We start from the raw sequence: 12,212 nt of genomic DNA, 5'->3' as shown, positions 1-12,212 counted from the left end.
AATACATGTGCTTCAAAATATTATATCCACAATTGTCAGTTACATTTCGGTTGGAAGATATTTATTAATATAAATTTTATGGTCCAAATTCAAAAATCTTCATATACAGATTCTAGAGCCCAAAGTTGAATAACATCAAACCCCAAGTATTCATTGATGTAATAGTAACCTTTTTTTTCATTCTGGTAGAATGAAGTTTTTACAAATGTGTGCAGAAAAAATATTAATCATACATGTACCGTGGTATATAAAATTTAACATATCATACAGTACATGTAAATAAGGCCATAAATGATAATTCCTAACTAGTCAAGGGCACAACAGACCAAATCAATTCTACCTTCTTATTGTTGTAAGGAACCTTGTCAAACAATTTCATCATGTTCATAGATTTTGTTTTGCAAGTTATAGCAAGAGTACCAGTGTCTTTGTATTATAGAGACATTCCAATACCATTATGTGCTCACAATTTTATATATCAGCCGCATAAAAAGTGAATGCTCGAAATATAAAGTTAATGTACAAGAACAAAAACAGATTTGAACTATGAAATGGTAACAAAAAGTGCCGATATCTTTCATCCAGGTGGGATTGTTGTCTCTTTGACATCACCTTTTATACATTTCTGTTACTGGCTTGGTAAGGTAGCAACAACTCCCAACATTAAAGTCATTTAACAGACCAGAGATCAAAACCATACCATTACTGTAAAGGATAAGCAATAAGCTTTAATGTTCTCTGTTAAGCAAAATCTTCTAAAGGTGGATTTAAATTTTTATTTTTCATACTGGACTTATCTGTGAAAAAGGTATGGTCCCAAAATAACTTGAAAGGCCTATTTTATGTTCCACTAGCTGCATTTCACCAGTGTGTTCTTTTAGTGTTGCCTGTGTATTTTTTTTTTTCATAAAAAAGAAGCAAAATACAAAAATCAAATGTTTCTTAAGTTTATTTCTTTCCACTTGCTTCACAAAAGATTGGGAAGCACCAAATGAATACAACAGTATGCATAAAAATTGGTGCTGTAATAACACGAAGACAAATGGGTTATAGGAAAACTTAACTCTTCCCTACAAATATTGTCTAGACATCTCATTGTCAATGACTGGTCCAACAATAATGATAATAGCACTAAATGGCCATCACTAGTAAATGCACCTGATATCACATGTTCTAAAAGCATTAATTGCACTAAGTACATTCACCCTAAAGAGGTCGGAGTGCCTGATTTTTTACACAGTCTAGCCAACATGGCCGCCATTTGTAGCAATGAATTCACACCTTCTGCAATCCTCATGTGGGTGTAACCAATCTCCTAAAATGACAATAAACAAATTTTGTGACTTCTTAAAAACCTTACTGAACATTTAAATACCATTCTGTGCAAGAATCAGGAGACACTGCATTTTTTTTCTCCATTTGGTCTTTTTTTTTTTTTTTTTTTTATCTCAAATGTATTCAGAATATCTAGAAAACCCCCAAAAGGCTTTTAAATTTATCCTGAAGCATCAGTTGACATAGATATTTTTGACTGCTTATAATGGGAAAAAAGTGTGAGGAAATTTTCCCACCATTTTTCCATTGTGCATTTCAACTTAATTTGACATATCAATATCTTAAAAAGGCAAACTTTACAAACAACATGGTGGTTATTTCTAGAGATTGTGAGGTATTAATACCTAGATAAAACAATACAAATCTGTGTTTTTCCCCTTCATGTGCCACATCTTTAATATAAACATTTTGCCAGATTCTTTACCAGAGAAGTACTATATCATTATTTAATGTAATTTTAATCAACAAACCTTTATGAATTCTAACTTGAGGAACTCAGGCATACTGTGGTTTTTACAGACTCTAAACACAATAGTGATGATATCTTCAGGAGAATACCCAAGTCTCCATAGATGTGCCATTGTTTTGTAGGCTTCATCAATGTTCCCATTTACACAATGTTGTAACATGTCTTTAATCAGTACAGGATGAGGTTCATCACATACCTGAAAAAAAAAACAAAAACAAAAAACAAAAAAATAAACATGCTCACTTAAAACTATTGAAGGGGTCAAATTAGTGATGGTCCGAGGTGACGAACCCTTAATATCTGACTTAAGACTTCTGAAATTTCCTTAATTCAATTCTTGGACCTTCAACTTATTCATTGACACTTTATCAAAGATTTTCATTTTTTTCTCAGGAGAAACATAATTTGAACTTTAAAAAGCTCCTAACCTTTACTCTTGAGAGTGAATTTGAAACCCTGTTGTCATGCAACTGAAATTTCTAATCCAGAATCCTATTTTTTTTTTCGAAGGGCAATAAAATCTCTCGCAATACAATCGTCATGGATTGTATAAAAAAAGCCTGACAAAATAAAAATCTCTTGTTCTCAATGAGTCAACTCGGATAACGGTGTAGGTTAACATCACTGTACAAATATTTCGAGCAAATTTTGATTCAATTACCGGTGAAAAGAACCTTTACTGTAAAACATTTCACGATGGTTTTCTAGTGGGTTTAATGCTCATAAATATCAATAGGAAAGACAAGTAATATCAATTTCGACATCACATATTAACTATTAAAGATCCATCCAACTGGCTTACCTTGAAAACATTTTCACTGTTAACGTGTCCAAATCCTTGAAAAGTTGACTGTAAGTTATTTAAAGCCTACAACATAGCATATGGCAATTAACAACCTATTTTGGGCAATGCTGAGTTTTTGTATTTCTTCAATTACATCTTAAAATTCATATCTTTTTTTCAAATGCAAAACCTGACTTAAGACAATGAAATTGAAACATATTATTGATTAAATGAATTGGATTAAAAATAATACTGCTGAAATCACATAGTGAAGAGAGAAGATTTTTGTGTCTAAATTAAATAGAAAAGTTAAAAGGCAAAACATTTTGCAAAGCAAATCAACACACTTGTAAATGATACCATCCTTTATCTGCAATATATAACTATAATAGAATTATTTCTAAGGCACATAGAATACAGTTCTGATATAAGGTTTGTCCTGTACTAAATGACTTTCTACATGTACCTCATTGAGCAAGTGTAAGGACAAAAGTATTCCATTTCATACCTCAAACTACAACATGGTATTTTGAACAACTGAGAAGGTATAGTAACCATAAGCTTGGTTGGACAAAATTGGTAAAAAAGCTTTGGCAAGTACAGCAAGATATGACCCTAGGCAGTTGTTCACTTGGGACAAGTGTGACACAATATTATTTTTTGACACACTTTAACTTTGGGACCTGCAGTTTATTATGGACACGATGACTGGTTTAGATACAATAATGTACAGTATTTTGAAACTCAATGAAAGTTCTGCTTTCATGGACTCCTTTGTACACAATAATCTCAAAATAAATAATGATATACTAAAACTGTAAGCATACAAAAAAGTTTATAAAAAATGTATCATCAAAATCAGATGAATTTTTTTTAAAATAAGTTGTTTTTGGCCTTTTAGACCCCTAGTAATTCAAACTTGGTGAGACTTTCTATTGACTGAAAATTCAGGCAGGAATTTCAATGAGGAATCCAATGAAAACAAAATCAAAATTAGACTAGAAATAAGGTCAGGCCTCCACTAAATTTAAGTGGAAAAAGGTAAATAGGATGTGACAACTGTACATGTAAGTGATCTATGACTAATATTACATGTTATTCCCACCTGTCTCATGTCACCCTGAGCTGTGAAGACAATTGCCTCTAACCCATCATCAGTATAGCTAACTTTTTCTTCCTCACACACCTCTAACAACCTCTTCAGGACCTGTTGATCTGTGAGTTTTGAGTACCTCAGTACAGCACAGCGGGACTGGATTGGTTCTAAAATAAATGTTATACCTTCTTAGCTGCTGTTTAAAAAATAACAATTGATGAAGTTTATAATTTGCAAAAAGTTCATATAAAACCCAATTAAATATAACAAACATAGGTTGACAAACAAAAAAAAAAACATACAACAAAGAAGATTATCAGTTCTGAGTACAAATGTACTTTTGACACTTTGTACAGAATGATTTTTTAGTTATATTCAACATTTTCATGTCAAAAAAATTGTTCAATGTTATTAAAGTTTTTCCTGCATCTCTTCCTAGCAAGATTATATCATACAAGTCAAATAAGGAAACAATTTCAGTTATGATTTTTTTCTAACCAAACCCTATTCATTGAAGAAATCTGTATCACATGACATATCATCCCTAAATATCTATATCAGCACGAAGGCCTCTGACTCAAGGGCTGATATTGATCAAGGGTTATATGGAATGTGATACATATTTTGCCATGTTATATACACTTCACCACATATTCCATAAGCAGTACACACACACTGTTCTAGAAACGAAATCAAGGAACGAAAATGATAGAGAATTACAAGTAATGTGCTATAAAGGTTAGCTACATTTGTATGTGACACTAGGGTAGTCATGCAATAAAAGTTAGCCATGTGATACAAGGGGGTGTGATGCCACAATGTCAGATATGGGTCAAACATTTCAGACTTTACCAGATATTCAAAACAGCTATACTGACTACTAAATACATGTATATGATATATGTAATTATTTACATGGATCAAGGAATCACTTATCAAATTCAATATCAAAAGTATCTTGACTGATTTTTAGGACTGGTAGAGCAAAAATGTCCAGAAATATTGATCCAATGAAGCTCTATTTGGCTGTCTTATCACCTTGCTTGTATGTTCCTATTTATTTGGTATTGACCTATGTTAGTTTTATTCAACTTTAAAACTCATATAAGGTCAACAAGTCAGTGCCAGTCATACTATGTATTAAAGCTACATTTTTTGTAGATTGTGCCGTGTCATGGGTAGGCCAAACCACAAAATTTGGTTATCAACGAAAAGATTTCCATCGAGTTGTACACTGAAAACCTCAAAACCACTAATTCAACAATCCACGAACTTATATTTCTTTCCTAATCCACGAAAATTGGTATCACAAATAAAAGTACTTTCACAGTACTTCATAACTGCAGTAAAACTACATGTACACCATCAATACATTTTATGTTTTTACAACAAAATTCTCACCAATAATTTTATCAGAAGCGTTGCAGGCTAAAGCGAATCTTGTGGTTTTAGAATAAATTTCCATTGTTCTACGTAAGGCTTGTTGAGCTCCATCTGTCATACTGAAATTATACAATATCTTGCTAAACATTTTCTGAGTTAAAGTTTGAATAACTAAGAACTCTGTGGACAAACCTAACAAATACATGAAGGTACCAGCCTAAATTGTATATTAAAGTATACTGTATTACAAAAACTGAATACAAAATATTATAAAACTAACAAATCATATCAAGAAAAGTAGTAACTAAGTCAGTTTTGAGTCAGCTTGAAAATTGCACTACATTAAATCTTGTCTATTTTCTGTAGTACTTGAAGTTACTATTCTAAATCCAGTCCAATGGAATTACAGTAACACAATTATTTCTAATGCTGATAGTTTTGAAGGTATTGTCATTCTTTACAATGTTCTGAGCAAGCTTTCAATAACTGTGAGCATTTTTTAGGTGGACATCTCATTTTGTCTTTATTGAGGTATTCCACAGAGGAAATTGGATGCATTGTTGAGTGAATTTTGTGGTGTTTGTTTTTTTTTGTTTCAGTTCATTTTTTACCTTACAAAGAAGAAGGATATTTAAGGCTTTATAAAACTAGTTGAACCCAAACAAAACTTGCATGCCCCTGTCAACAGTCAGGAGTTGTTGATTGTTTAAGTGTCTTTGTCTTGTTATTGAACTTTTTAGTTTTATTTTGAAGAAGTGGCATTGTTTTGTTACCATGGATTTTATTATCTTGATTGACAGGCCCTTTCAGAGGTTAATACTTAATTGCGTGTTAACACCTATAAACAGAACTTTTGGTTACCTCTGAAAGTAATTATCATTTTGTCTTTAGGTTATACACAGGCAAATGTGCCACAAATGAGAATCATATGGTTTGCATCATATGATTATCATATAAATCGAGCACCATATGATTATAGCATATGATTATAGCATGGTTATCATATGATAATCATATGTTTTTCACAACATATGATTATCATGTGTGGCACATTGGCCTGTGTATAACCTAAAGACAAAATGATAATTACTTTCAGAGATAACCAAAAGGTCTTCAAATGTTCAATATCATATGATTGTCATATGACTATCATATGAATCGAGCACCATATAATTATCATGTCGCACATTTGCCGATTTGGCTGTGTACACTGGTGCATTTGTTGTGTTTCACCATATCCAATTTTTCTTCTACTACAATAGGAGGAACATCCCAGTAAGTGCCAAATATTTTTTTTTGGGGGGGGGGGGGTTGTTCTAAACTATATGGTACCTGTCTGCCTCATCCAGGATGATGATTTTATGTCGACCTTTTGGTAATGTCACTTTCTGTTGGGCAAACATTTTTATTTTATTTCTGACAACATCAATTCCTCTGTGAATAAAAACAATCATTAGGACTTGTTGGATAATTGAAACCAATTTGGACATGGTCTTCCATATCATTAACTGTAGGTTTTACATAAATGTAGGGGAAAACTGTCAATTGAATGTAACATTTTTTCTGTCTAAAGAAATTACCTCCATCATATTGAACCCATTAAATATCCCAGAAAGCATTTTATTTTCAGGCATTCACGATAGGCATGTGGGAAAAAATACATTTCAGTACTTCTTATAATTTGTATTTAGTATAAAAATTTAATGATTAAATCAAGAAAAAAGTCTACGAGTTTACAGTCACATGGTGTAAGAATGTTTATGTGATATGCGAGATCCTTTTGTCCAACAAAAAATGTGTAAATTCTGAAATTAAATTATGTGCATTTAAATGTCAACTGAATGGTTAATTTTTTTCCCAGTATGATACTGTGTAAGTGGATTTTAATGTTTCCAGACAGAATCACTAGCTTAATTCAAAGTATAATTTGTTTTCAATGCCCACTGTTCATATGATTTTCATTTGAATTGTTTTTACCTTTCATTTGAAGCATTAAGTTCTAGCACTGCATCCCGAAAGGAAGTCCCAAGCAAAGCCCTAGCCAAACAAAGAATACTAGTTGTCTTCCCTGTCCCTGGAGGACCCTGTAGAATAAAATAAGCATTTTATTCTAAAAAAATAGTAAAATTTATTGATTTATTTTTAATTAAAATGTGAGGTACACTCTTAATTTATTTTATTCATTTTATAAATACTCGAAATTATTTAATTTTTGTGGATTTTGACAATGGAACATATTCGTGTGTATGAGTTTTAAGTTTCGAAACTTATAAGCATTATATACATGTAGTGTTAAAAATCAATTTTGTGGGTACCAGGGCCTAATCTAGAGGGAAAAATGAGAACAAATTTCTCCTTGTTTGTACTCACTTCTCACATTTTCTTTCGACAGGGAGAAGTTTTTAGTTAAAAGATTACGTATACAAAATGTTGATACTGCTCTATACTTAAACTTTTCCTTACCATTGATGTCCAAATTAGGCGGGTATTATTTTTCACATTTTTCTGTCCATGGGAAAATAGAAAACAAGAGGCTCTCAGGAGCCTGAATTGCTCATCTGGTTGAATTTTGCATTTCAAGGGCAATAAATTAAAGAAGAAGTTATCCCACAATTTTTACTCAAGAAAACTTTGATAGGACTTATCATAAGGATCATTTCAGTAAATAAAAGTCTTAAGCTATCATAGTTTTCAAGACATTGGCTGAAAACTGTAAAAGAAAACAAAAACAAAAAAAAAAACACTGTTATTTTCCCCTGTCAAGGGCAATAACTCATATAGAAGGCGTCTGACAAATTTTAAGCTTGAAGACTTTTGTAGTCCTAAAAAATATGGATCATTTCAGCAATTGAAAGATTTTGGCTAAACCTAAACAGTTTTAGAGATATATGCGAAAAACTATTGTCTGACCCCTATGTTCTACTTTTAGTAACAGTGGCCTTGTTTTTTGATGGATAAAAAAAAAACCCACTTCAAATCTATGCAGGATACCCCAAGGAACACTTGTACCGAGTTTTGTTTCAATTGGTAAAATAGTGTCAGAGAAGATTTTTGAAAGAAATAACATTAAAAATAGCAAAAGTTTGAGGAAGGGCAATAACTCCAACATGGATTAATAGATTAAAATGAAAATTTGACCGCATATAGATCTCATCATGCTAAACACTTTTACCTGGTCAAGATTGGGCTCAACCTAAGCGTTTTGGAAATATATGCGAAAAAACTATTGTCTGACCCCTATGTTCTATTTTTAGTAACAGTGGCCATGTTTTTTGATGGATAAAAAAAAAACCCACTTCAAATCTATGCAGGATACCCCAAGGAACACTTGTACCGAGTTTTGTTTCAATTGGTAAAATAGTGCCAGAGAAGATTTTTGAAAGAAATAACATTAAAAATAGCAAAAAAGTTTGAGGAAGGGCAATAACTCCAACATGGATTAATAGATTAAAATGAAAATTTGACCGCATATAGATCTCATCATGCTAAACACTTTTACCTGGTCAAGATTGGGCTCAACCTAAGCGTTTTGGAAATATATGCGAAAAAACTATTGTCTGACCCCTATTTTCTATTTTTAGTAATGGCGGCCATGTTTTTCGACGAATCAAAAATCCCCACATCAGTTCTATGCAGGATACCCCAAAGAACATTCATACCAAGTTTGGTTCCAATTGGTCAAGTAGTGTCAGAGGAGAAGTTTTTGGAAAGAAATAACAAAAAATAGAAAAACATGTTGAAAAAGGACAATAACTCTAACATGGCTTAGGTCTCACTAACCACTTCCGGGTCAAATGGCCACCCCCCCTACGTAGTACCAAAAACACACTGAACCTAGACATATGCATTGTAAGTGCATTATTTGTGTGTATTACGATTAAAAGAAGTCAAAATAAAGCTGAGAATGTGTACTTTAAAATCATATATGTAATTAACTACAAAAGTGTATGAATATTGTTTACATGTGTGAGTAATTTGCCTTCATGCTGTCAGTTAACAGAACAGGTAAAAATGTGGATTTTCAGTATTATTTATTCAAGTAAATTTTGTGAAGAATTTCTACTATCATCGTACCATTAGCATAATGATTTTGGAAGCCTTATTTTCCAAGCTTCGCAACAGTATGCAGCTTTAAGATGTCATTTGTCCTGGGAATTCACAGTGAGACTTTGAAAATCACTTTTTTAATATGTAAAGTAATGGAAACGTTAGAAGTGGTTATTGAGACCATAAATTAAATTATGGCATATTTCAGAGAAATGCATAATTTGAGGAAAATTGCCTTTCCTGGTCATTATTTCCATTTTCCCATAAAATCAGTATAGTGATATTGGTAATCTGGCTATATGTTAAGAGGTGCATTGTGCAAGGTATTTAAAAAAACAAAATAGCAACAAGATTTTTATCAGTAACAGTGACTCAAAACTTGACGTCATCCATGAACTACACAACGTCACTGCTTGGGATATTCAAAGTACTCAAATAGTCACACAGCACAGACTTAGAATCACACAGTAATGAAATAGGTATGATATAAATTGTTGAAATCTGTTTTTTTTTCATAATGATAAATGACATTTACTATTACAACTTCTTGAATTATCATAGGTATCAATTTGGTGTGACAAGTTAGTTAAAATTGTAATTTTTTAGTAATTTAGGGAAAATATCACTGAGGGGCATGATATAAAAATGACCATTTCTTTGTAGTCCTATTCTGATTTTGATAGTTTTGGTCTTATTAGACTCACAATACCACTATGTAAAAAAAAAAAAACATAAAAACTCATGAAATGTTTTTAATAGATTAAAATGAAAATTTGACTGCAGATAGATCTCATCATGCTGAACACTTTTATCTGTCAGAATTTGGCCAAAGCTAACTGTTTTGGAGATGTATGCGAAAAACTACTGTCTGACCCCTACATTCTATTTTTATTAACGGTGGCCATGTTTTTCGACGGATCAAAAATCCCCACATCAGTTCTATGCAGGATACCCCAAGGAACGTTCATACCAAGTTTGCTTCCAATTTATCAAGTAGTGTCAGAAGAGTAGATTTTAGAAAGAAATAACTTTAAAAAATAGCAAAAAACGTTGAAAACGGGCAATAACTAAAAATTAGTAGACCACAAAAATTAATTTAATCATTATTTACATTTAATTATTATTTTAAGCCACCAAAATATTTGATACTGATAAAGACTGAACTTAAAATATGCTTAAGGTATGAAATTCACTACTTATAATATCCACACACAAATTATCTATAAATAAAATGTAGACGGCATCATCAGCATCAGCTTTGTTAACCAGTCTTTCAACTTTTGGTGTTCTAAGATTCCTATAATTTCCTGTCACCAGGGGCAACTGAAATTTTTATGAGAGAAACTTGTATATAACTTACAGCAATAATTATATTTGGGACATTTCCTTCTCTTGCAAAGACTTCTAATCTGCTAATTGTCTCATCATTTCCAACAATGTTGTGTAATTTGATTGGCCTATACTTTTCCACCCTGAAATAAAATTACAAAGAATAAGTGTGTGCATACATGTACATTGTATGTGTAAACCTATATTTTTTTCTTCTTTTAAAATATCAAGTCAAACCTTAAATTTATCAGCTTGCAGAATTTTCTAATGTATATGTAAGACCCACTTCAAATAATAATAATAAAAAAAAATGGCGACCAATCTTCACACACAGCTACAAATACACAAGGAAGTTCATCTTGATGATCAGATTTCCGATTTCATGATTGTGAAAGTATTATATGTAATGGGAAAAACTCAAGGAATCTGAAAGTAGAATGAAGTTTTTTTTAGATCCTACATGCAGTGACGGAACAATTGATAGGTTGCACCGACTAGAGTATGAACAATCCAATCTGAATGCAAGAATAGTTATTAAAGTAAATGCTTCAGGAATGTTTCTCCTTTTATTCACAGAGTCTACTGCAATGATGTTGTAATGTTGAAACACATAATACATGGGCCTTTAATTGATCAAATTCCTTGCATTGGGCACTACACCTAATATTGTGGGTTGGTTAACTTATAGGCACTGGCTCCCTGTCCCAAAGTTCTGCTTTCCATAATTACCACATGGAAATTGGTAAAACAGACTCATATGAGATGTACAAATTTTTAATGTTGGAAATAATTGTAAAACAACTGCATATCTTATTACTTTATATAAAAACATTTGAAAATGAGCAAGAACTTCTGTTTTATATTTGAAATACATGTATTATAGATGAGTAAATGAGTTTTAACAAATTTTGTACATGTATGTCTTGCCTGAAGAAATACTCCAAGCGATTCATGATTTTTAATCATATGAACACATTTCTTATAAATCTGATCAATGTATGGAAATCAGTCTGTTAAATTCTTGTTAATTTGGCTGTTGTTGATGTAAAAGTTAGGACCTGTTTTTCTTCTCCTATGGAAATTGAACAATTTAGAGAAAATAATTAAAATAATAATGGAATTCCATTTTATATGCACGAAAATGTCGAAATTCTCAGTCCAGAGAAAAGTTCACAACTACAGAAAAATAGAAACGTTGTAATGAAGAATTGAAATATGCCATGATAGAATAAAGCTGCATTCATGAGCACAGAAATGTTAGAGTTTGAGTGTGAAAAATGCATTCGGACTTGCACAGCAGAACCAGCGTCGTGTGTGACTGACATAGCAACACCGTAAGTGTGCTGGCCTTAAATGGTTAATTACCAGGGCATCTCATAACTTGATTTTGATGGTGCTGGTTTCTGTTGAACAGTGTCTTCTACTTCCATCGCCTGTTCTTCGGCCATTGTCGCTTTACAAACTAAAATTAAGTTTGTTTTTTTCTGTCCTGTATAATTGATTTTGCCGCGAACGAAGCCGGAAGTTTTGATAAATGATAATTATCGTAACAAGCCTGGGTGAGGCATTGAAAGTATTCCGTATGACATGTGTGTGAGAATATTACGAAAGCTGATTAGTTTGTTTGTTTGTTTGTTTGTTGGGGTTTAACGTCTGAGCAGCAATACGAAAGCTGATTAGAGACGTCGCGTAATTGATTCAATTTGTTATAACAAATTTATAAGTGGTTATAATAAATTAGTAAATTGTTATAACAAGCTGATAAATTG

General features: G+C 32.0%; 1 protein-coding gene across 1 annotated transcript; it reads right to left on the bottom strand.

Moving 5' to 3' along the window:
• Positions 1 to 931: 931 nt before the first annotated feature.
• Positions 932 to 11,982, bottom strand: LOC148608460 (replication factor C subunit 2-like). The gene is made up of 9 exons (XM_088544519.1): positions 11,809 to 11,982; positions 10,475 to 10,586; positions 7,045 to 7,151; positions 6,400 to 6,501; positions 5,086 to 5,186; positions 3,694 to 3,851; positions 2,607 to 2,672; positions 1,806 to 2,000; positions 932 to 1,315 (listed from the first exon to the last, which is right to left on the bottom strand). The coding sequence occupies exons 1-9, from the start codon at positions 11,889 to 11,891 to the stop codon at positions 1,202 to 1,204; spliced, it is 1,038 nt and encodes a 345-aa protein (XP_088400645.1). The 5' UTR covers positions 11,892 to 11,982; the 3' UTR covers positions 932 to 1,201.
• Positions 11,983 to 12,212: the final 230 nt, after the last annotated feature.

This window comes from Perna viridis, chromosome 9, assembly GCF_037379345.1.
Source record: "Perna viridis isolate PV_CMFRI_1.1 ecotype Kerala chromosome 9, ASM3737934v1, whole genome shotgun sequence".
NCBI classification, from domain to species: Eukaryota; Metazoa; Mollusca; class Bivalvia; order Mytilida; family Mytilidae; genus Perna; species Perna viridis.
Note: the sequence above shows the minus strand (reverse complement) of the source record. Positions and strands in the feature narration are given on the sequence as shown.